This window comes from Physeter macrocephalus, chromosome 5, assembly GCF_002837175.3.
Source record: "Physeter macrocephalus isolate SW-GA chromosome 5, ASM283717v5, whole genome shotgun sequence".
NCBI lineage: Eukaryota > Metazoa > Chordata > Mammalia > Artiodactyla > Physeteridae > Physeter > Physeter macrocephalus.
In genome coordinates this window covers 22,817,453-22,843,096 of record NC_041218.1, presented here as the reverse complement: position 1 = coordinate 22,843,096, position 25,644 = coordinate 22,817,453, and the positions used below count along the sequence as shown (strand labels likewise).

Sequence of the window (25,644 nt, the reverse complement as noted above, 5' to 3'; positions counted from 1 at the left end):
TCTAGGTCCATCCACCTCACTACAAATAACTCAATTTCGTTTCGTTTTATGGCTGAGTAATATTCCATTGTATATATGTGCCACATCTTCTTTATCCATTCATCTGTTGATGGACACTTAGGTTGCTTCCTTGTCCCAGCAATTCCACTACTGGGCATATACCCTGAGAAAACCATAATTCAAAAAGTCATTTACCAAAATGTTCATTGCAGCTCTATTTACAATGTCCTGGATTTATAGGGACCAAAGACTGAATGCTCAGCCTCTGTGCTTATCCTTCCATAGTCCTTGGGATATAAGCAGGTCTCTAGTTCTGTGACACCAGAGAGCTGAAAGAGAGACTGGTTCAGTCCACACTTGCTAGCATCCTTTTTAAAACCTTCTGAAGGCGGTCTTCTTTGAGGTAGACTTTGGAGGCCTGACATCCAAGACCTTGTGTGTGACGTTTTCATAAAAGTACATATCTTTGGTCTAAAGTGTCTTCTTTTAATATAACACTAGTGAAAATGATGTAGTATGATCAGCTCTGAGTGCTATAGAACCACACATGTGCACGTGTTCTGAATGCCAAATGCGACTGTGTGTATGATGACTTAAATGTAGATGACTAGAATTTTATATAGGGAGTCACCAGGCATTTTAGTATATCCAAAACCAGCACTCTGAATTCCTGACACTGTTACTTGATTTAGGAAAGTTTATGCCTGCTGCTTCTCTGCCTCTTTGAGGTACTCCCAGCTCTATCTTACTGCAGTCCTGTAAGTTTAAGTGCAATATATAGAAACACATATGGATATATACAGATTATATATAAGGTGTGACTATAAAGCAGGTAGACTACTATTTTGTATCTGTCTTGGGGAAGCCAGCTCATTACTTTAGAATCAAATTATACCAAAAATTTGAGATGTGATTGGCTGGCTTAGGCCAACTCTTGGTAAAGCTGGACTTTAAAGTCCAGGGTTTCTTTACTCCAACTCTTAGAGACTTGTTTCTTGGGTTTGTTAGAATTGAGACTTTTCCCCAGTCGTCTTTGTACTATCTCATGTTTGCATATCTTCTTACATTTCTTTGCCTAGGAACAAGGAAGTCTACCTGTAAGGAGTTTTCTAAATGGAGAATTAAAACCTAATATTTAATACTATGAGTTCTCCCATGTATATACTAATTTATCTGTGAAAGTAATACTTTATTAAATGAAGAAAATGATGCTTTCTTCATTTAGTAAGGTATTTTCCATATTCTGGAAAATCTATAAACCAATATAGAATAGATTGAAATTTTAACTGTTCAGGGGCCAAACTGAAACCCTTTCTACTGGCAAATCTTTTTTCAGGGCCCTGGTGACATGATGTAAAAATTTGCTCTAAGCTATTCATGTCCATTACATAGCTAGATTAAAAAATATAATAATAAACATTAACATTTCTAAGCAAAAGGTATATTAACAGTGACCTTTCATTACCCAGAGTAAAGCACAGATAATTGAAATCCATAGATAATCAGTGTTTCAACTTTTCTATCAAACGATTGATTTATAGTTCTTCCTTCTCCCTACCCTTTCCCACAAGCACCTCCTTTTCAATGGAGTGGGGCTAATGTGTAGTTAGAAATAGAAAAGCAGGAATCACGGACAGGCTAGAAACCAGCAAACATACAAGCAGCCCAGTTAGCTGTAGGTGGTCAACCTGATGACAGCGGTTAATGGTGAGTTTAGATGTCACTCTTCACTCTTCTGCTTTGGCATAGTCTCCTGCCCTGAGTTCTAGGCTGTCTTTCCTATAACCACCAAAGAACTCTTAGCACATATTGGAAGAAAAAAGCTGTGTATGATGCAGAGGGAGTCCCATCATTTGAATACATTTCTTTGGATCTTTGCAAATACTTGCTTTTCCACTATTCTTAAAGGAGCCTCAACCTTTCCTACAACGCATATAGCTTGGCTTGTAGGAGAGGTTGAATTATCCTCTAAGACTACGTTGGTCTTAATTTTGTAAAACCAGTTTGTTTTTATGTGGTCTTAAAGATGTTTAGAAGGTGGCATAGGTTACTGAATTGTCCACCTGCCAGCACTCACTCTGATATAGCACAAAAAGTCAATTTCCTCATTCTTCATTGTTCTAGCATTGAGCTCCAGGATGGATGAGGGTTTATGGTCCTATGATCATAAGCTTCCAAAACTGGTCACCGTTCGCTTAAATTGCTTAGGTTCCCCAAATGCCTCGGGACTCTAGGAGCGTTGGCAGGGCCTGAGGTAGGCTTGGTAGAGTTCTGTAACCTCTGTGTGCATCGCCACCAGATCATGCCCAGCAGTGGCGTTTCCCTTCTAAGGTCGTTAGATTTGGTGGAGAGCGACCTCTTCCCTCATCTGGTGTTACGGAAAGAAGTTTTGAGTTGTGCTTCAAAAGTGGTACCATCTTTTTAACATAATTTTCATGTATTTATCTTTTATTTTTTTCACTTTTTAGAAGTTTTTAAAAGGCCCTGCTTAGTCACTGTACAGGGTGAGTCAGAGGCAGTTTCTCCAAGCTGTAGTAATTGCTGTTTTACTAGTTGCACATTTAGAATACAAAGGAGGCATCAGAAACACACTGACTTTCTCTAAAGCCACGTCCTTGTACACAGAGTCTGAGCAGGGACAGCGCCAGGCATCTCCCTGTAAAGGCACCTGCCAATGAGGATTTTTCTGGAAGAACTAGGCAAGAAAGGGAAACCTCACTCACATTCAGTCTCTGAGGCGAGCCTGGGCTTGGCTCTTGGTACAGGGTATGCTTAGGCCACACACGATGCTTGCCTTACTTTAAAGCTGTTTGCCACAGTCCTGTTAAATAGTGTGGAAGTCCTTTTGCAGTCTGGTGTGCATGCCATATGATCAGGACAGCTTTTCCCACCTTACCTGGTTTCCTACAAGCAGGTAGGAAATATAGTGAATTTACCCTAAAATGTCCAATCTGTATTTATGTATCTTGTCAGTGTTTTGCTGTTGGTTTTCTAAAACAATCTGATCAATAAATCTTATCCAGATCTATTTGGTTCAAGGCCACCTTGATTGTCTGACAGTAACTTGTGTATGTGAGCTCACCTCCATGACCCAAGCGTCAGTCCAGCCTACCTCCGCCACTCCCTTCACCACCCCACAGGGTCCAGTTTTCTCTCTGTGTCGTCTCTACCTTTCACACCCACCCACTGTGGGCGCTTTCTCTCTGCTCCCCCTCTGGAACTCCTGGACACACATAATCCACTCAATGCAATGCGGCTCCCTCCAGGACATCAGCAAGGGAGTAACTGTGGGGCAAGGCATACTCCCTTTTACTGCCCCCTCCCATATATTCCCCAAACCACCTCCACACAAGTTTATATGGATGTATCAGGACTTCTGAAGGGTTGGAGGAGCTACAGGGAATTCAGAGGAAGAATGTGAACCTTTACATACAGAGTCACGACTATCTGTATGATTCAGGGGAAAAGCCCCAGGAGGATCTGAGCCCTTCGCCAGGGTCCTTTGGGAATGAAACCACAGTTCCTAGTTCTGGAACTGGTCTTCCAGATGCTTCCTTCTCCAAGACCTCTGCTTCGTGTAGCTTTACTTCTAATGAGATCCCCTCTCCCAGTAGTACTTTTCTTCATGTCTCTTAAGTGCGAAGTAGGTGTGGACACTCCCAAGTCTGGTCACTTTTAAGGTCTCCCATCCAGAATTGCACGTGCACCTTTTGTTTTCCAGTGTTTCCATTGACAAACTTTTGGATCAAATACACCTTCCCGGGATGAATAATCTTAGATATTATAAATCCACAAGGAGGAAAAGATACAATTTCTACCCCTTAATTAATTCATAAGCCTTCCCAGCCCACCTTACAGTTAACATTTTACAGTTATTATGCAGAGCAATTTTATTTCCTTTGGTTTATTTTTCCTATCTCTTCTAAAGTATACTCCCCTCAGACCTACCAGGAATAGGAAATGGACCTTACACCTTTTAAACCAGCCAGAGCTTCGAAATGAACTCATGTTAGTGTCTGATTTGGTTCTTAGATGAGACCCATCTTAGCTTAGGAGGAGAGTTTTCAGTGGCTTAGTTGGTTTGGGTGGGTTTGTTCTGCCAGTTTCATGCATAAAATTCTACTTTGTCAAAATGCTATCACTAAACTACTGTTAACTAAATAGTACAACCCCATTCTCTTGAGTTACTCTTCTGCAGTAATTGTTTGAGGGGAGAAGACACTGATAAAACTATCCAGTTCCCATACTACCTTCAGATGAAAGGCCCAGGTTCCAGACCAGCCCTAGACTGTAGAATTTTCCATGATGATGGAAATGTTCTGTGTTTGCACTGTCCAATATGTAGTAGCCACTAGCTGCTGGCTCTTGAGCACTTCAAATGTGGTTTTTGTGACTGAGAAACTAAATTTTAAATTTGATTTAGGGCATCCCTGGTGGCGCAGTGGTTGAGAATCTGCCTGCCAATGCAGGGGACACGGGTTCGGGCCCTGGTCCGGGAAGATCCCACATGCCGCAGAGCAACTGAGCCCGTGCACCACAACTACTGAGCCTGCACTCTAGAGCCCGCGAGCCACAACTACTGAGCCCACATGCCGCAACTACTGAAGCCTGTGTGCCTAGAGCCCGTGCTCCGCAACAAGAGAAGCCACCGCAACGAGAAGCCCATGCACCGCAACAAAGAGTAGCCCCTGCTCGCCACAGCTAGAGAAAGCCCGCGCGCAGCAACGAAGACCCAATGCAGACAAAAATAAAATAAAAACAAAACAAATCTAAAAATAATTTTTTTTTAATTTTTGATTTAAATTTATTTAAATGTAAATAGTCACACGTGGCTAGTGGCTACCTAGACAGTACAGTTCTAGAAAGAGACAACGTGGAGAGTTGGGAGACCAGGGCTTGGCCCTTGGCTCAGTCCATAATAGTTCTGTGTGCAATTTGCTTTCCTTTGGGCCTTGGTTTACTCATCTGTCAAATGAGGAGTTTGGCTAGATAATCTCCAAGGTCCCTTTCAGATCTAACATTCTGTGATTATGACCAAAGGCCTGGAGCATAATGGTGAACATCATACGTGAGCATCAACACTAGGACTGGACTTGCATTAGCTCTTCACCGTGATCTTCATATTAAAATCGTTGATCCTACTTTGATAGGAGGTCTACTGCAAAAGCCAGGTAGTTCCTTAGTGAATGACACAGTAAAGGGTACCCACTTGCTCATTGCAGGCTCCGAGGAAGAGTGCTGAAAATGGAGTATGGAATAGAACAAGGCCAGCTGCCAGACTCACCTGTGACCCACTGGTTTCCAAGCACGAGGCATGCTTGTTAAAAACAGATTCCCGGGCCCAAATCCCAAAGATTCTGTTCTTGTAGGTGAGTTATTTTAACATACTCCTCAGTTGATTACAATTTAGCTGGTTTACAACATTTGGGAATCCTTGTCCCACAGCTGAGCTAACTGTCTGGTACTGGCTGAGATGACCAGGAGACCTCCCTACCTTACTTGTCACTGTCACACTTCATGGCCCAACAGGGAACTAGAGCAAAGGCCAGAATAAGTGCTTCCCAAAACTTGCTCTGTTAGAACCCAGTGTGAAGATGGCAGACTGGCCACCCACGTTCCCCTCCTCTCCCCCTTGGAAAACCACTAGTAATAATAGTAAAATGGCCTTAGTTTTCTTTTCCCTAAAATGGGGCTAATAACTATAACCTGTCTCTTGACATTATTGTGTGCCTTAAATGAGTAGATACATGTAAAGTGCTCAGAACGATGTTTGGCACATAGTAAGCATTATTGGGTTGCTCTCTGGAGTTGATGGAACAAGAAATAAAGGTGAAGTACTTTTACTAAAATTATAAAAATAACCAACAAAGAGACTAAATATATGAGGGTGAGGCAGGAGAGATGGAGTGATGGAAGTGAGATAAATCCTCATCTTCCATACCAGGAAGGAAAAATACAGAATGTCTCAAATAACCGGGAAAGCACATTAATTAGAGATGTAAAGGTATCCAAAGAAAGACAAAAGAGCTAACAGTTGTAAGACAGGTTGGGAGGTAAGAAGAGCTGCAGCAGGGGCCGCTGTTTTTTCAAGTGTGTTCTTGGTTTTTGTTTGTTTTTTTCCTTTTTTCCCCTTTATAAAGCACAATTTCACAGCTCTTTCAATTTAGTTCTTCAGCATACCGTAAATCTGGGTCCCTTCTGACCATGTCTGGCTGTAAATGATTGGGTGATTCAAAGGATGGGGAGGTCTTACCCCATTTCACAGATTGCGAAGCCAAGACAAGCCAAGTCAGGTGATTTGCCACGAGAGCTAGCCTGACCCGCAAAGCCCAGAAAAGGGGCGCCCTGCCTGCAATTCCGAGAGGTTTCCTGTAATAACTGTCACCCGCCGGGCGGGGCCTGGCTGCAAGCAGGCTAGTCGTTACCGAAAAAACCCTTATCGAAGGTCGTCTGGAGAACTACATCCGCCCACCCCAGCCTCCCGGGGGTGGGCTGTTCCGGGCTGTGAAGCCCTGGGCTGGGGCAGGGAGGGCCGTGCTGTCAGGACTTCGGGGTGCGCTGGAGTTACAGCTTCAGGGACGCCGGATCCCCGACGCGCCACCTCCACTCCTGCAGTGAGACCCCCGCCGCCCTGCCGCCCCGGCTTTTGCTCGGTTGGGCCGTGGACACACGGCGGGGCAGTCAAGAGTCGAGTTTCTCCGTCCGCATTAAGATTGCCTGGTGCTGCAGTCAAGCGTCGCGAAGAGCCGTCCCGGTGGCTCCCCTGCCTCCCCCTAGCGGGGATGGAGCCGGCGGAGCTCCGCCTGGAGCGGGCAACCGCCCCCCGGCCGGACCCGGAAAGAAGTGGTGGTGGTGGAGGGGGTCCGGCGCTCACTACCTCTGGGTCGGTTCCTAACTGAGCACCTACTACGTGCCGAGCGCAGTACCGGGTCCTGGGGATGCAGCAGGGAATATGGCCCTGCCTTCAGGGAGCTTCCATCTGGGTGGGGGTCGGGGTGGGGGGCTAATGTGAATACGAACTATTTTACGTTTTACATAGAAAAGTTAGATAAAGCCTTTTAAAGAACCCAGTGAATGTGCAGGAAGAGCTAGAAAGCGCCATGAGGAAGAATGTTATTGTAAGGGACCAAACCCACCTCCTGGAGTCTTCTAGAAGGAAGGAGAAAGGGGAACCCGGAAGAAGAGGTGCTGGAGGCGAGAAAGGAGAGGCTGGCCAGGCAGATCATGACGAGCTGGTTAGATAGTTTGGCTTTTACTTTAAGAGCAGTGGAAAACTTTAAGGCAGGGAGAACACAAAAGGATGCTTCTGGCTGCCGCAGGGAGGGTGCAAGGGGAAGCAGGACTCTGTTAGGAGGACATGGCACTGGTCCAGGCAGGGTGAGGACGCTTTGGGCCGCGGCAGCGGGGAGGGCTCGATTTCAGCTCTCATTCCTCCTCACCCCCAGCAGGGCACCCTTGTGCAGTGAACAACTGCCCAGCTTTGGGCAGAGGCCCAGCAACCTGGGCCAGCACCGCAAAGACTTTGCTAACACCCAGCCCCGCAGGGAAGAGGAGGGGCAGGCCGGAGAGAGGAGCCCCGGACCCTGTCCGCCCCAGGGCCCAGAGCCTCCCAGTGCAGCCCACCATGCCTAGCGGAGCGGCTCTCAGGATTGGAAAGGGGCGGGGGCACCACTCTGAACCGGAATGATCTGGTTTAGAGCGGCTGGCTTTCCGTCCTCCCTCTCCTTCCGCGACAGGCTGGTTTTTGCCGCAGTCCCTGACCAAGGTAAACAGAGAGGAGGGAGGAGGGAAGAATGCTCTGTTTCCATGGCAACCCAGAGGGCAGTCGATATGGCGCTCTCGGGTGTGTGAGTGTGGCTTCAGGAGGAAGAAAAGGCTCATTAGAAAAGCAACAGGGAGTAAGGCTGCTCCCCATGCACACGGTGGGGGGTTGTTCTGGAACTTGATGTGGGCCTGGAGGAGGGGAGGAGAGGAGGCAGGAGTCAGGCACTCGCGGTGGAGTGGCAGATGAGCCAGAGGGCTGGGGACACACCAAAGTGCTAATGTGACATCTATCGACCTGTCACTCATCCTCACACCCAGGAAGCAAAAAACAGAGATGCCAGAGCTCTCAGAGACTCCCCAAACTCACACCTGGCTGTCCCTTTCCAGAAAATTTTTTTGTGGGGCAGCTCAGCGGAGGGGCAGTCACAGATTAGATCCAGAGCCCCAGGCCCAAAGACAGGGTTTGTCTGAAACAAACAACTGCAGGTGAGCTAGGGGAAACCGCTGTCCCTTCTGTGCTCCCCTCAGAGGCCTCCTGGGCTCGTCCTGTACCTCCTTTAGACCCCTGGAAGGCTGACACCTCAATGTGGCATCATGACTATGGAAGAGTCATCCTTTTGCTGAAGGGGGGAGTGTGATGAAATAGACTAATGTCCACACAGGATTTTGGGTGTAGGGTCACAGAGGAGTGTCCCCCTCAGTCCTCCAGAGGACAAGGACTGTCTCTTTTTCACCGTGCGACTCTCCAGCCGCTGACTGGAGCCCTCTTTCGCACTGCGGTCTTCCCTCAGGAGCAACGTTGAGGGCATCATTAACCACTTCTGGTTGCAAGGCTTCATGTTAGATTCATCAGAAACTCGTTCCACCAGAGGAATCGGCCCAGCAGCTCCTGGGAAGGGCCTTTCTCTCGTTTATCTCACCTGTGGGTGCAGGGATGGGAGAAAATCTGGAACAGAGGGAGCTTGTAGGTGGTAAACTTCCTGCCCCAGCGAAGCAGAAGGAACCTGCTCAGAGGAGAAGTGGCTGCAGTGACACTACAGGGGAAGCTGGAGGGAGGTGCCCTCTAACCTCAGTTTCCCCAGGCCGTGTAAAGAATCCTGGCAGTGGGGCTTCAGAGCCCAGGAAATGCTCACCCACATGCTCTCCAGCCCACACCCTTCTCTCAGCCTGGGCCCTCAGGCTGTGGTCTGCCTGGGGGATAGACACCTTCAGGACAGAAATGGGGTACAAGGGAACGCCAGGGGAGCACAGGAACAAGGCACAGAGATGCTCTCTTCCCTTGCAGAGCACCCAGAAGTGTCAAGTTTACTCAGCTCTTTCCATGGCCCGTGGATTCCAAACTTCTTTGACCTCAACTCCCGCCACCCTCTTCCGGCCACAGCACCTCCTCACTGTTCCTTGACCAGTCAGTCATGCTCCTGTGTCAGGGCCTTGGCACTGGCTGTTCCCTCTGCCTGGAAGGCTCTTCCTCCAGCATCCACAGGGCTCAATCTCTCACCTCCTTCATTTCTTTATTCAAATGTCATCTTCTCCATGAGGCAGAGCCAGGGATAGAGTGAGGTGAGTGAGGCAACTCAGCCCTCTCTGACCCCTCTATTTACAATTGTAGACTGCCACCCCCACTAGGAGTCCCTATCCTCTTCCCAAAGCATAGAACACCATCTCATTTAGTATTTATCCTATTTTTTGTCCAACTTCTCTATTAGAATGGAAGTGTCATGAGGGCAGGGATCATCTCTGCCATGTTCTTGTTCTGTTTTCCCCCAGAGCCTAGAACAGAGCCCGACACACAGTAGGTTGCTCAATATACACTGCCGAATGGATGGATGGGTGGATGGATGGATGGAGGCGTGGAGGGATAGATGGATGGATGGGCTGGTGGATGGATAAATGAAGCCACGGGTTCAATAGGTTTTGTCTTTCACCTGTTCTCAAAACAAGTAAAAGGTGTTCCGCATGCAGCCTAAGAAGATGCTGGCAAAGTGACCTAACACTCTCTTGGTAATGCACACGTGGGATGCACAGGACTTACTATTAAAAAGAAAAAGAAAGAAAACTAGCTTTAAAAAAAAAGAATGAAGATGGACTCTGCTATTTCTACCAGACCTGGTATCCTCTGCACGCTTTAAGATTCCTTCTGTGGGACAGTGATGATAGCATGGGTAGAGCCTGGGACTGCAGTCCAGGAGCCGGCCCACTGGGTGGAGTAAAGTGTAGTGGAGGGCAATAGCCAAGGTGTGCTCCCTGCCCCTACCCCATGCCAAGGACTTTTGGGGATTGCTCAGCGTGGGCAGCCATGAAGCAGCTCTCTGTGGGCTTTGAGCCCAAATGGGACACGCTGGGAGGTCTCTACCACCAAGAGACTCAGTGGGTGTACTGAGAGAAGATGCAGGAAAGGCGGTGGAAGGGGTTGGGGGAGGGACCACTCAGAACCACACTAGTTCTTCTCTCAGGCAGGGAGCCCCGACACCTGCAACTGCAGGCTCCGCATGCCCCTCTGCTTCATGAGGCTACCACTGTACCGCTCACTGATGCAAGGTCCCCTGTAGCTAACTGGCAACAGCAGGTTCTAACAATGTCAGTCAAACCCCACTTGCAGTGTGAGTCACCTTCAATTTCCTGCTGCCTGCCTCTTTCCTGATTGACCTGATAAATTCAGGACAGCTTTTATTGCTTGTGGCAAAAAAAAAAAACCCTGCCATTAAGGTTTACAGAGCCAAAATCTGGTACCATGTAATCTTCAGAGTACTTTACACAGTGAGTTTCAGAAGATGAGAAGTTAGCATTTCAGAGGTAATTTCATAAAAAGGATTATCAGATTAATCACTTTGTCAATTTAATAGTGGTGTCTAAAATAATTCATTAGCTTTCTTGGAGTCAGCAGTGCGAAAAGGGACTCTAAAAGGTACAAAAATGACTGTGTCAGACAGTAAGTATGTTTTGGGCACCAGATCTTGAGAAAATTCTCGCTGGTGGAATGTCTGGCATGGGTTCTGTGGCACAGAGACAAATAAGAAAGAGAAAAGCTCTGGGAGTGCCCAGGTCTCCCTGAGACCCTTTGGATGTGACTGGTGGTGACTTGTCTGCACCTGCTGAGTGCCTGCTGACCTGCCACGTGTTGAACTGTCCTGTGACACCTGGAAAATGTGTCTAGCCACACTGCGGGTTGACAGGCTGCTCTGATGGGAGAGCCAGGGGTGAGTTGTAGTCTGTTTGTGAAATTACCTTTGAGACTCCGAAATGGAATAAAATCAACTCGGCCGTGGCTCGTTATAAACAGTCTGAATGGTTCCGTAGCAACTTAGCACTCAATCAGCTGCCACATGCTGGGGCAAGGCTATTCCCCAGCAGGCATTACGGGTTGCACTGTGTTCCTGAAAAAAAGATATGTTGCAGTCCTAACCTCTAGTACCTCAGAAGGTGACCTTATTCAGAGATAGGGCCTTTACAGAGGTAAATTAAAATGAGGTCATTAGGATGGGTCCTACCTAACCCAATATGACTGGTGTGCTTATAAAAAGGGGAAATTTGGGCTTCCCTGGTGGCGCAGTGGTTGAGAGTCCGCCTGCCGATGCAGGGGACACGGGTTGCCGCGGAGCGGCTGGGCCCGTGAGCCATGGCCGCTGAGCCTGCGCGTCCGGAGCCTGTGCTCCGTTGCAACGGGAGAGGCCACAACAGTGAGAGGCCCGCGTACCACCAAAAAAAAAAAAAAAAAGGGAGAAATTTGAACACACACACGGACACACAGAGAACGGCATGTGAACCTGAACGCAGAAATCAGGGTGATACATCTGCAAGCTAAGGAACACCAAAGATTGCCAGCCAACCACCAGAGCTAGGAGAGAGGCATGGAACCCAGTCAACACCCTGATCTCGAATGTTTAGCCTCCAGAGCTGTGTGACAATATATTTCTGTTGTTTAAGCCACATGGTTTGAGGTACATTGTTATGACTGACCTATGAAACTATTTCCGTGGGGCATCACGGAGACTTGGGTGTTACTGTTCTTAATGTTCCTGTACTTTTTGTTTTTTACAAGATTGTCTTTTTTAGAGCAGTTTAAGGTTCATAGCAAAATTGAGAGGCAGGCAGACAGCGTTTCCATGTACCCCCGGCTCCCACACAGGCACAGCTCCCCACTGTCAGCGTCCCCCACCAGAGGGGTACATCTGTTGCAATGGATGACACATCATAAGCAGGCAGTCTACTTTTCATTAGGGTTCACACTTTGGACAAATGTTTAATGACCTGTATCTACCATTATGGTATCATACAGAAGAATTTCACTGTCCTAAAAATCCTCTGTGCTTTGCCTTTTCATCTCTCCTCCCCTCAACTCCTGGCAACCACTCATCTTTTTACTGTCTACATGGTTTTGCCTTTTCCAGGATGTCATAGTTGGGATCATGCAGTATGTGGCCTTTTCAGATTGGCTTCTTTCACTTAGTTTCCTCCACGTCTTTTCATGGTTCGACAGTTCATTTCTTTTAAGTGCTGAATAATATTCCACTGTCTGGATATACTACAGTTTATCTAGTTCTAATTTTTTTCTTAAAAAAAACCCTTTTTTTTTAACACCAGCTCAGGGCTGAGTAGTAGATATAAGACAAATCTGAGTAGTAGGTATGAATATTCTCTATACTTTCGCTTAAAGGATTTAAAAAAAAGAACTCAGCTTCTCTTTACTGGGGTTGGTGGCCGTGTGACTTCTGCCTGGGGAGAGCCTGCCCCAGGACAAGGCAGCGAGCGAGCGGGCTCTGATGCCCTGTGAGCACCTGGACTCAGCTGGCCAGGCCGGGAGGTTTAGTTACATGAGCTTTAAACAATACATAGCTTTGCGTCTCGGTGATTCTATTTAGAATGTGATCTTCTGGACCTTCCTTTCCTCCTCTCTAAAATGAGAAAAACTGCCCTCAGAAGGTTGTGAGGATCAAGCACAAGAAGAAAAACAGAGTGACCTGTAAAGTGCCAGGATGTCAGTAGGTGTCTGATTCGATAGTTACTGGATGATTGATATCACATTTTATAGCCTGGGAGAAGCTCTGGTCCCAGCCTTGGGATCCACACCAGCTACCCAGGTGCCACCCACCAGCCCCTATTCCCACCTTAAGCCCTGGCTGACCTCATGAGGATCTCTCTCCAGGGTTTGCTTCTCGTGCTTCCGGAAGCGAGCTCCTCTTCACCACCACTTCTTCCCACCATGGTCTGGCCACCCAGACCTTTGTAGCCCAGGGTGCTCCCTGGGAGGATGACGGATGGCCACTTCCTTCAGAAAGGGCACCCGTGGCCAAGACGCCGATGACCTCTGGGGCCTGCTTGTGGTGTCCTACCTGCCAAAGGGGGGCGAAGCTTCCACAGGTTGTGGAAAGGAGTCTGAGGGGCAGCAAGGTGAGAGGGGGAGCTGGCCAAGTGGCTCAAGGCTGCAGTGTGTCCTTCAGTGGGGAGATGGCCTCATCTGCTGCAGCCCTTTTGGGGAAGAAGAGCCCAGCCCCTTCCTCACGGTGGCACTTCAGAGAGCAGAGCCCGAGCCTCAGCCCCAGTTTTCAATCCTGCCTCCTGAGGAGTCTTCCTGCTCTCTTAGCCTCTTTTTCCCAGGGACACATCAGGTGGGGCTAGTCAGCCATTGCCAGAGGGGGATGTGTGGGAATTTAGGAGCTGCCTCCCAGTCTAGAAACTCAGGCTTCCTCTCAGTGTCTCGTCGAAAAAGGGAAGGTCAGCATGAACTGCCAGTACTCCTCTCCCTCCTCGACGGTCACCACTGGGCAGTTTGCTTGCTCTGGCTTTCCTTCACAGATTTAGGTGTAAGTTCCCCCGGTGAGAGTAGGATGGCCTTGGGAAGAGGACTGGGAAATCCTAGACTTGGACTTGCGGGAAGAATTCCACACCTTTTCTTGCCTCTTCAACTAGTGTCATTTATTTCCTGTTTTTTAAGTCTTTTCCACATTTCTTCCCTGGGAGCTTTCTGTGGTGCTGTTAACCCTTCCCGAAGATGCCATGCTGGAACTGTGGACCCGGAATAGGGCACAGAGGAGGGCTGGGTTGGGGTGAAAGCAGTGGGATGCAGGAAGCAGATGATACTTTAGAGATAAGCTGTTTCCGGGCACAGCTTTTCTTAATTTGGGTAAACTTGGATCCTAAAGTGTTGCAATCACTCACTCTTCCCCCGGAGGGAAGTCAAGCCCAGATGGTGCGATCCATTACCCATGCACTCTGGCAAGGTCACTGGAAGGGCCAGCTGGCAGCTTTCTTGTTATTGTAGAGTTATTTTACTCTTTAACGTTCTACTGATTAAAGTCCTTAAATCTCAAGAGGCCAGATGGATGCCAAGTAATATTGCCCTTTTGGTTTCCTTTTAATGAGATCAGGATTGGGAGAGGACTGGGATAGGACAGAGATGGAGAAGCCTTCTGCCGGGTGCCCTGGGGCTCGTTGCCCAGAGGGCTTGGTGAGCCGTGAATTACTTTCATCTTCTTCCCGACAGGGAGTGTTGTCAGTCTCTATTTTCCAGAAAACTCTCATAATAGTTTCTGTAGGACTTTGCGCTTCACAGGCTTCAATTAAAATTTGACTCAGCTTGGGGAGTGGGAGGCTAAGAGGCCTGTCAAGACACTTGAGCCTGAAAGCCCGGAATTCCTCCTGCTCCACCCCGGGGCTGCTTGGCATATAATCGTGGAGGGGGGCATTGAGGATGTGCTGCGCCCTCCCCCAGATTCTGCTGCCTGGGGACTAATGGTGGGGTGCAGCTTCAGGTCCTGTTTCCCGCAGAAGAGCTTCAAGCAGCCCACCAGCGGCGGGGCACTCCCAGTCCTGCTGGGCTGGAAGGGCCCGAGCCCACCCAACCCAGCTCTCAACCGAGAGGATGCTGGATAAGGACGGCCACCTGCTGCGCTGTCCCAGCTGCACCCACATCTGCTCTATGTCCGCCAACAGTTGCCTCATCCCCACGTTCATCTAATGAAGGGGGTGAGGGAGGGCCGTCCAGGCCAGGGTGCTGAGGAGGCAGCTGCAGGGAAGAGGGCTTTGCAGAGAGGTGCCTGCCAAACCCCAGTAACTCCCACCGGCCTCTTAGTCTCTCCTACCCTCTCTACATTGTCACCATTTTATTTTACAAACGGTTTTTAGCACCAGCTGTGTACGGAACCCCACATTAGACCCCAGGGAGCAAAAAGGAAACCAAAGAGACAGAAACGCGTCTGCTTTCAAGGATATTCTAATTTAGGTCAAGAAACACAAATCTACCCACCAAAGGACCTGAGAACAAAACCAAACCAGGGGCAGTGCATACTTACGAAACCAGGAGGTTTCAAAAGATGGGGCCGAGGGTGTTAGTTGGAAGGACTTTTTAAAAAGTTGAAGAACATTTGTGCGCAGGGAATGACCGCGACCCAGGGAGCTGTTTGCTACCATGCTAAGGATGGGCCACACCTGCCAGCGCCCCGCAGGCGTGGAAGAAACCTGCGCACCAGCGCCGCCTGCAGGCTGGGGTTCTGCGCCCCCTCCTGGCCGGATCAGCGGCTTTTAGGCTTGAGGGGCCTGAAGGATTATTTGAGGCTTGGTGAAAAAGTGCAGATTATGAGGCCTCAACCCTAGAGGTTCTGCTTCAGTAAATTGGGGGTCAGCTGTAGGATCCACTGTGAACCACACTTTGAGAATCACTCTTTTAGGAGTTCAGACCGACACCCTTCCCTGTAACAGCCTCTGGAAGGAAACATTAAGGGCCTGTCCTCTGTTCAAACCTCCTCTGCACGCAGCGCCTTCACCCCCAGTGCTGCCCCCCCGCCACCACACACACCACATGACAGACAAGTCACACACCACACCACACACAGCCACACACACCACACACACCCACACCCACCACACACCACACACACACCCACATACACCACACATACCCACACACACCACACACACCACACACACATCACACACACCCACACCCACCACACACACGCCCACATACACCACACACACCACACCCACACACACCACACCCACACACACCACACACACCCACATACACCACACACACCCACACACACCACACAAAATACACACCACACACACCCACATACACCACACACACACACCCACACGCACGCACACCCGGAAAATATACCAGGGGCCATTCACCCCTGTCCCGCGCCTCTGATCTGTGACGCGAGGTAGGGTGAGTTGGCTGCCCACGCGGTGACGCAGGGCGGCGGCAGGACGATGCTCGTTCAGCTCGCTCTTGCCCTTAGAGAGAAAATGCGTCACCGCCTCACCGGGCTTCGAGGTGGGGCGAAGGTCCCGGCTATTGTTCCCTCCCCAACTCTGCCGTGAGAGAGCCTCTTACCTCATCGCCGAGAGGTATTGGTCTCATTTTGCAGACGGAGAAGATGGAGGCAGGGAAGGAAAGTGATCGGAAGGCGAAGCAGCGAGGCCCTGAGCCTCTGAAGTGTCCATACCTCCGCGGAGGTATGGGAGGAGGGAGAGGACACTGACGGCCTTGTGCGGGGTCGGGCGGGGGACAGAGGCCGGCAAGCCTGGCCCTCGCCCGGCTCAGGGCCGGAGCCCAGCAGCCTCCTTCTCCTGGACGCTTGTCCGCGCCACCCCCCAGCTAGGGCAGAGAAGCTTCTGGCAGGAGCGGGGCAAGCATCAGTGACCAGCACAGGGTGTGAAAAACTCCCTCGTCCTCGGGAGCCATTGGCACAGCTGTGGGAAGGCTAACATCTGGCGCGTGGCCGCCGGGTGACCTCCTGGATCCAGGGAGGAGCTGGTGCTTGAGTAACTCCAGGGCCCGAGAGCGGAGAGAGGCCGCTGCCGACCTTCCCCCCTCCCCCTGCTCGGACCGGGCGGCAGCGACGGCCCGAGTGGAGGGCAGAATTCAGGGACAGAGCTCCCCGGGCCCCAGCTCGAGCTGGGCCTCCCGCGGCCGCAGAAGTGCGGCGCCGGCCTGCTTTTCTGAACAGTCCCTCCCGCGGGCTCCCTGTCATCCCCGGCCTCGGCCCTCCGTCCCGCCTCCCACCGCCACGGCGCTGACGAGCCACCGAGAAGCAGAGCCCAGGGAAGAGGTGCCACGAGGGGGAGGGACAGCGCGGGGCCGTCGGCTCTGAAAAGGGTCTTCTAGAAACAGGGCCGCAGGGTGTGCATCTTCCAGGGATGAGGGGACCCAGGAGCCTGAGGGACGAGGGCCCGGCGGCGCGGGGAGCCGCGCACAGCTCTCCAGCCTACGGCGGGGGAGGAGAAACAGTCGGGTTTCTTTTGCCCACAACTCCCCAGGGCGCCAGAAAACTAGTGGGCAGCAGCCTAGGAGTCCTGGAGAGGAAGGGACAGCCCGCGGCGGTGTGGCCGTGACCGCCCGCGCCTCAGGGCCCTTTCCTTCCCTGCGGGGGGCCCCCGTTCTGTCCTCCGGGCGAGAGCGGTGCTGGGAGGGAGACTGGGGGGCCTTCTGCTTCCCTCCGGCTCTTCAGAAACCCCAAGTCCTCAGTGTGGTGGGAGAGGGGGAGGGGACGGGGGGGAGGGCTGGAGGGCACGGGGCGGTGGGGACGTCTGGCCTGCTCGCCGGGAAGGTATCTGAGGCCAGCGAGGCCCAGAGGCAGAGATGCCCGCGAACTCTGGATTCCAGACCGGAGCAGGTGGCCATCAGACCCCAGGCTCCCGATCCCACCTCCTGAGGCCCCCGACCCCACCTCCTGAGGCCCCCGCAGGAAGCCTGGCACCTTTCCTGGTGCCGTCTGTGCTACCTGCCACCACGTCTGCACCCGGGAGAGCTCGCAGCCCGCGCGCGCAGGGCCCTGGGGACTGGATGCGACTCACTCCTTGCTTGCTAATCACTCCCTTCTCCTCTGCCTGGCATCTCGCACAGCCTTCCCTCCCATGGGGAAAAGCATGCCCGTCTGACACCTCGCCTGCCTGCTCCCGGTGACGCATTCACCTGTCCTTGCCGCTGCCCCTGCTCTGTGCAGTCCCCACACCGCACTCCCCAGCCTGCTGCCTCCTGCTCCAACCTCCGCCAGGATGACTGTGTGCCCCTCCCTCACTTCGGTAAGTGTCCCTCACGGTGAGCCTCAGGCACCTGGCAGGCAGGTTGTGTCCAGCACCCGTCCTGTAACCTCTCTGCCCACCTCCACACAGAGGGGCACAGACCCGTAGCCTGGAGGCGTCGGACGAGGGAGCATCAGAGCGCAGTGGCCAAGCTCTTCCTTCTCAGGCCACCACTCAGCCTTTCCGTGACCAGTGGCACCTCCCCTAAAGGGAGCCAAGAACAGGGTGACTTCTGGTTTTGTCTCGTCTTTGACTAGAGGCCCGAAGAAGAGTCTAGACAGAGTAAGCAATGGGAGGTCCTAAGACTGTCCAGGATGCCTGTGACCTGACATCACAGAGCCTGTCTGATGGGGAAAATGACCCCCTCCTGCAGTGCAGCCAGGGCTCCCAGGGGGCACAGTGTAGAGGCCAGACTTCTAGAGTGGGCTTTGGTACCAGCACCAAGCCAGACCCTGGGCACTCACAGGCCCACTCTGGGCTTCCGGGTCTTCTGTAAAGTGAGACAGTCCAGCTCTTTGATCCCGAAGACCACTTCTATGTTTTCTGAGCCATGACGAGGAAAAAAAAAGATCACACCTAAAAGCTGAAGCAGACTGAAAAGCCAACATTACTTGCCTGTGGGTTTCATGATATGTAACAGCTTCTTTCTTTCTTTTTTTTTTTTTTAAGGCTAAATACAGAAATGGCTTCCCAGGCCTGCGAGCTGGGTAGTTATACCGAACCCCACGCTTAGAAGGGCCCTGTGTTGGGTTTAATGCTCTGCTGTGGCTGCCTTAAAAGTCTTGATAATTTTTGCACAAGGGCCCCACACCTTCATTTTGCACTGGATCCTGCAGATGTGAAGCTGGTGCCGGCCTCAGGTACTTAGGATGTTGGTCAAGGAGAAGCAGCATGGACGTGTCTGCAGTGTTTTGCTCTATAGAATTTTGGCATCTGGAATACAGAAATGTTGAACATTTCCTCATTTTCAGTGCCTGGGGAAGGGGGAAGAAGGTGAGCCAATTATGGAAGCACTTGGCGAAAGTTAAATTGTTCAAGGGGACTAGGAGTTCTATATGCACAGTTACTGTTCTTGGAGTCAAGCACATCCAGGGCTCTGCGGATTGATTCAGACATCTCCCGCAGGGAAGTACTACTGCCGTTGCCTAATATCCATTCTTTGCTTCTTCTGTAGTACTAGGGTTATTAGCTGGCCATGGCCCAAAAAACAACTTTTCCCAGGTTCCTTTGCAGCTAGATGTGTCCTTGTGATTAATTGCTGGCCAGTGGGATGTACCTGGAAGTGTCTGCCACCACCCCACTGGTGTGTGCCCTTTTTTCTGAATTATATTTTTGATCTATAACATAGCAGAAGAGTTTTAAACCTTAAGACTAGGATCTGATGGAGTCAGAAAAACATATGCTATTAGTTATCATTTCACAGTAGAAATTTATTTGAGTGAATTGACACATAGGTACCCTTTAATGTTTAGTTCTTCAAACAGGAAGATGAGGCTAGCATCCCATCTCTAAAGGGGATGCTGGTGAGGGGAGCAAGTAATAAGTAAAATCTCAGGCATAGGCAGTGAAGAAGAACTGAGCAGGGGTATGGGGGATGGTGAGTGACAGGGGTGCCACTTTCAGGGTAGCATGAAAGGGTCCGAGGAGGTGATGTTTGAGCAGAGAGCTTGGTGAAGACAGGAAGGACCTGTTACAGATAGCTGGGGGAAGAACATTCAGGGAAGAGGGATACAGTCTAATTGTTTTGCCAAAAGCGGGGATCTCTTACGATTCAGACTTTTATTTCCAACTATCTGTTGTCATCTCCATCTGGATGTCCCAACAGCAACTCAAACCTAACGTGTTTAAAATTTCTCTCTGCTCCAAACCAGTTTCTCTTCCTCTATTTCTGTTACTGCCACTATCTTCATATCATAATGACCTAAACTGAGACATTGGAGTCGTGTGCACCAAATTACCAAGTTATGACCATTTTTCTTCTACAAATGCTCTCCAGTCTTTTCTGCCACCTCTGGAGTCCAGGCCCTGGATTACTGCAGCAGCCTTCTCACAGGTCTCCCTGCCTGCAGCTGCTCCATTTTCTGTCCATTTTCAGGACTGTGGTTGGTCATCTTCCTTAAACACTGCTTTGACTTCCTCTGCTCAAAAAGCTTCAGAGTCTCTACAAATAAAGTCTGCGATCCTTAGCCCAGTAACTAAGGTCCACCTTTCCTTCTGGTCCCATCTTCCCATGCTCTTCTAAATACATCTTGGTTTGGACTCTTTGCAGTTTTTCAAAGACAGCTCTTCCTCTTCTGTCTTCATGTCTTGATTCCTGCTGCTTCCCCTCCTACTGAAATTTGATTGCCACCTCTCTCATGAAGTCTCTCCTCAGCTTCTTGCTCAGCAGAGTTTTTGTTTTTTTGTTTTTTTTTTTTAACATCTTTATTGGAGTGTAATTGCTCTACAGTGGTGTGTTAGTTTCTGCTTTATAACAAAGTGAATCAGCTATACATATACATATATCCCCATATCTCCTCCCTCTTGTGTCTCCCTCCCACCCTCACTATCCCACCCCTCTAGGTGGTCACAAAGCACCGAGCTGATCTCCCTGTGCTATGCGGCTGCTTCCCACTAGCTATCTATTTTACATTTGGCTGTCTATTTTACATTTATGTATAAGTACATATATATATATCCCCATATCTCCTTCCTCTTGTGTCTCCCTCCCACCCTCACTATCCCACCCCTCTAGGTGGTCACAAAGCACCGAGCTGATCTCCCTGTGCTATGCGGCTGCTTCCCACTAGCTATCTATTTTACATTTGGCTGTCTATTTTACATTTATGTATAAGTCCACGCCACTCTCACTTTGTCCCAGCTTACCCTTCCCCCTCCCCGTGTCCTCAAGTCCATTCTCTACGTCTCAGCAGAACTTTCTATCCTTTAACCTATAAAATCCTATTTGCATCACTTTTCTTTCTGGACCTTTTCAACTGTAAAAGGAATACAGCATTGAGAAAAGAGTTGAAAATGGAAAAAACAATCCATATTCTTATTTCAACAAGTGAGTTCACATTTGATAGTTTTTTTAGTCCTTGGCGATCTTCATGCATATTTTTACATAACTGTAATCATAGTAGACATACAACTTTGATTTGTTTTTACTTCCACCCAACATTTCCCCCATCTTTCCACTGTCTTTTCAAAGTTGTAGGAGTTTTTAAAAGAGGTCAAAATAAGTCTATAAGTGTCTCATTCAAGGGTGTATCTCACAGAGTTGATGTAATATAATTTATTAGACCATCTATCACTGAACACTTGATGGGTTTTGTTATAGTCTAGCTATTACAGACTAGAAGTTGTTTGAGAGAAAAAAGGATATCTTAAGCCTTCTCTGTATTCCTAGCACCTAGCAAACACTTCAATCAATATTTATTGGATGGATGGATACATAAATGAACAAATGCACATACTGAACATCCTTAGACATAACGTTTTTCCTGATGAATATTTTCTAACCAAAGAATATTAAAAGAGCATTAATATTTTATATAAAATATTAATATTTTAATATAAAAATGAACATTTTGGTGGGCTTTGCACATTGTGGCAGATTGTATTTTTCAAAAATGGCCACATCAATATATGTCCCATCCCACGTGCTGTGATGTGGGACATCCCTCCATTGAGAGGTGGGGTCTATGTTCTCGCCCTTTGAAACTGGTCAATTCTTTGTATCTGTCTTGATCAACAGAATGCAGTGGAAGAAACATGGAACTTTCAAGCCCAGGTTATAAAAGGTAATATGCTCTGTCTCCACCTCCCCCTCTTTCTCAAGATACTTGCCCTTGGAATTCAGCCACTATATTATGAGGAAGCCCAGGCCACATGTGGAGGCCAAATGTGGGCCTTCTGCCCACATTCCCAGTTAGGTCCCCAGTCACTAGCCAGCATCAACCACTAGACATGGGAATGAACAGCCTTAAGATTATTCAGTCATTCAGCCCCACACATTGTGGAGCAGAGAGAAGCCATCCCCATTGTACCCTACCCGAATTCCTGACCCATGGAGAGAGACACTAAATGATTATTGTTTTGGGGGCAACTTGTGCAGCAGGAGTGACTGAAAGACACACGTAGTCAGTCCCAGGTTGTGTTCCGAAAGGGTTGTACCAATCTGCACTGCCATCAGCAGTGGAGGACTATGGCAGATTCACCACAACCTCATGAGCCCTGGAGTGTGGCCTCTTTGTGGGCATTTACCCCAAAGTCTTAAAAATCTCATCTCTGCTTCTCAACTGTAAGCTCCTTGAGGGGATACATCACTGCATTTTTGTTCACAGTTCTTAGCTGGCACTTGGTAAATGCTTGTGCATTTGTACATTTGTTAAAAGTGTGCATAACTAGGGTATACATTGTCCTGGCCAGGAAGCACAGACTCTGACTGCATAGTAGATTGAAGCTATCTTGGTTTCCTCATCAGAGAAAGCAGATTTCAGAGAAGCAGCTCAGAAAACACATCCTCTAGTCCGATTATACATAAACTTGGAGGAAACTGTACGGTGTGTTAGGGAACAGGATAATGGTTTCCTATAACTGGATCAGAGTGTTCCCAGCCCTCATACCTTGCATCCATCCCCAATACAGCTCCAGCTGTGAGAGATTGCAAGATGCCTCCAATTTTGCATTCTACCGAGAAACTACTGGCAGATACGTATCTAGATGGGGTTTCTACCCCAGCCATGTACACACTCTTTACTATTGAATCAATTTTCATACAGCCCAACAAAGAGGAATGCATGGAAATGTGGAGTGGGCCCTCTGGGCTTTCCTTCTACAAGTTTAGATCCACTGCCTGTTGCCAGCTCCTTCCTTCTTTTCTTCTCACCACCAGCTTCCACTCACCAGCCAGAGAGCTCTCCATGGTCTTTAGCATGGAAAGCACACTCGTTGAAAATTACAGTCCAGAAAAAGAAAAGGATTGCTTTTCAAGTGAATTCTGTCTACTTAACCCAATTATTAATTTAACAAATATTTACTGAACACCTAACATGCACCTGCCCTCAAGGACCTTAAGGCAGCCGCAGTCTAACAGAAGCTCCATCATTTACAGGAGTTCTGCTCATCTGAGAGGCCTGCAGTTTTCCTTGGGTTATTTGTTGTAGCATGGCCCTACTATTATACCTGCCAGGATAGGGTTAAGAGGGGAAGCCAGCCTGGGGGTGGTTGAGTGGAGAGGGGTATGTGTGGTGAAATAGAGTTGTGGTGGGAGAAAGTAGCAACTTACTCAGAGAGATACAGTAGTTTAAATGAAAGATCATTTCTCTGGCTACACAGAAGAAATATCTGTGTTTTATTTAAGAGACACTGTATTCTAGGATATGGACTTTGCCTCCGGGTTCTATCCAAGGCACTTGGTCTAAGTGGAGTCTAACCACCGCTTTAAGGTAGTTAACTCCAGGAATTTTCAAGATGGCATTAAAAAAAACTTTAAAGAATGCATGCAGAACATTTAACTGGAAGCAGAGCATTGTACTGAATTTATTCTTAAGGGTAGTTAGCTAACTTGAGATGGAAGCCATATAACACCTTTTCACACCACCAGGTTTTGGGGCTGATGGCTTTAGTTCAGACTTCATTCTGCCAAGTCTCACTTTCACGAGTTAGCAGGACTACTCGTCTGCTCCTCAGGCTGTCCAGTGGATGATACCCTCCCCATTAGGAACAAAAGGGGCCTTTCTTTGGAGTTGGAGCTCAGTAAGCTAATGCCTGTATTCTGGGCCAAAACTATCACAGAGTTGCCTGATTCCAGTCTACGTACCATGTGTTTGAGGAAGAATCATGCCTGGCTGCGGCTCCTGAAAAAACAAGTTTTGCCCCCAACAGAGCCGATCACCACCTTCTGACTTTCCTCCTATGGGATGCAGTTCATGAAAGCAGTCTGATTCAGGATTGTTATTTTTTTTCCTTCTAGTTTAGAAATGGGAAAGGAAGGAGACAGTGTTTTCTTGGTAGACCAGAAAGCCCAGCCTTCAAGATACAAGGGCGGTACTGTGTCTGATTGGGAAATGGCCAGGTCTGGGGTGGGGGAAGGAAAGAGGGAGCAAGAGGCAGGTACAGCTGGGCTAGGACAGTTGGGGTGGGTGTGAGTGTGTCAAGGCATGAAGATCTGTATACATCTCAGCATGATCCAGGAATGACAGAGTTGCTTTATGATGCTAAAAAGGGCCATTTCCTAGTTTTATCCTAATGTTATTCTGAAAGACTTTTTAAAGCCATTTTTTCCTTACCCAAAAGCACTGTCATCCATTATTTTCATTCAGCTTCTCAATGATCTCTGAGGTATGAATGGTATCTTTCTTATACCCAGAAATCACAGTGTAAAAAGTTAATTGCCCTGCCCCAATAGTGACAGAGCTCAGTCCTCCAAAGTCTCAGCCCATTCAGGCCAGTGGCTCGTCTAGCCAGGCTGACTGTGGAATATTCGTTTCGGGGGCATGAAAGGATTTAGTTATAGCTTTACATTTCATCCACAGCAGTGCCTGGTATTGTTTGCATGTGACTTTGCTAGGGAATATCTTTGGGGTCACTGTTGTCCTAGGTGGACAGAATTCTGGGCACCCATGAGGCTGTTCTTCATACCCATCATGCTGTATTGGACTCTTCTCCCTAACCCCGACTGAGGTGCCACCCTCTGTAGAATCCATAACCTGTCCCCCAGGTCAGTGCAGCTCATTCAGTGTGGAAATGGAATTACTGATGACCATTCAGGGGCCAAATTAGAGATGTGGCTCAGAGCTAATGCCTAACAATCCAGCAGGCTCAGCACAAAGCCATTGGCATACACAGTGAGATGTGGTAATGTCACTGGGGCCTAAGAAGCACAGGTGCTGATGTGCAAACCCCTCTCACTCTAAGTGGGCAGATTACCGCCCCTCCCATCCCCCCAAGGATCCTTCCCCAAGGCCTTCTTGCCAGAGATTCCAGCCCTCTGCTGCTTATCCTCAGGTATTGTTGGCCCTACCTACAAGCAGGGGAGTGCTGTCACTGAAGCCACCTGGACGGATGGGTGGGCCAGCCAGCCTCTCCTGGCCCCTCACAGTGGACCCTGTAGTATCTGGGACAATGTGCTGCTGGTAAGTTTAACGGCCTCACCTCAGATCACTAAGGAAGACCCCCAAGAGTACCGCGAATTGGTTGTGTATTTTCCTAATGCCTACACGTTTTAGGCAGTGTCCCTGCTGCAGCTCTTCAGGCCTGGGAATGCTTCCTCCTCCTTAGGCCTAGACACAAAAGTAAAGTCAGTGCACCTGGCTGCTCAAAAGGTGTCCTTTGACGAGAACTCAAGCCTTTCCCAAAACGTAGCTTTAGCCATCATCAAAGTCTTCCTGAACAGCAGCACAGCTCAGACTAGTAAAAAACTCAGGTCTTTCATGAGGATGAGACAAGCTACGAGGACCCATCCTTAGAGACTAAAAGTCACTTCTGAATTCATTCATATGGCGGCTGAGTGCCAAAAAAGGGGCACAGATCTAATCACCCTGGGGGAGAAATGACTGCCAGCTGCAGTGGTCAGGATCAGCTCCAAAAAATAGCAGGTTTAATTAGAGCAAAGTCTCAAGGGAAGGGTAGACTGTAGAGGGGGAGGGGACATCCCCAGGGAGTGATCAGGATGGGCAGGAGATACATGCAGACAGCCCAGCAAGGAGCAGCCTACAATGGCTGAAGCCAAGGATCCAGGTGGATAAGGCTAGCTTGGGGCCAGATTGTGAAGGGTTTTAAATGTCAGGCCAAGGAATTTATCAGGAGAATGAAATGATCAAACAAGTGTTTTAGGAAGATGAATTTGAAGAGAGTGTGCAGGATGAA

The 25,644-nt window shown here is 49.0% G+C and overlaps 1 protein-coding gene and 1 long non-coding RNA gene across 3 annotated transcripts in view; both read left to right on the top strand.

The window, feature by feature from the left end:
* KLHDC10 (kelch domain containing 10) overlaps positions 1-4,739 on the top strand; it is a 60,932-nt gene extending 56,193 nt beyond the window's left edge. For both annotated transcript variants that reach the window (XM_055084839.1, XM_055084838.1), the window contains exon 10: positions 4,424-4,739. In XM_055084839.1, the coding sequence (XP_054940814.1) occupies positions 4,424-4,525 (102 nt within the window). In that variant the 3' untranslated portion in view covers positions 4,526-4,739. The remainder of the gene's footprint in view (positions 1-4,423) is intronic.
* An 11,391-nt stretch (positions 4,740-16,130) lies between these two features.
* Positions 16,131-24,905, top strand: LOC114486278 (uncharacterized). Its single transcript, XR_003679730.1, has 5 exons — positions 16,131-16,820; positions 17,615-17,793; positions 18,463-18,653; positions 21,530-21,575; positions 24,784-24,905. It is a non-coding gene; the product is annotated as an uncharacterized lncRNA (long non-coding RNA).
* The last annotated feature ends 739 nt before the right edge of the window (positions 24,906-25,644 follow it).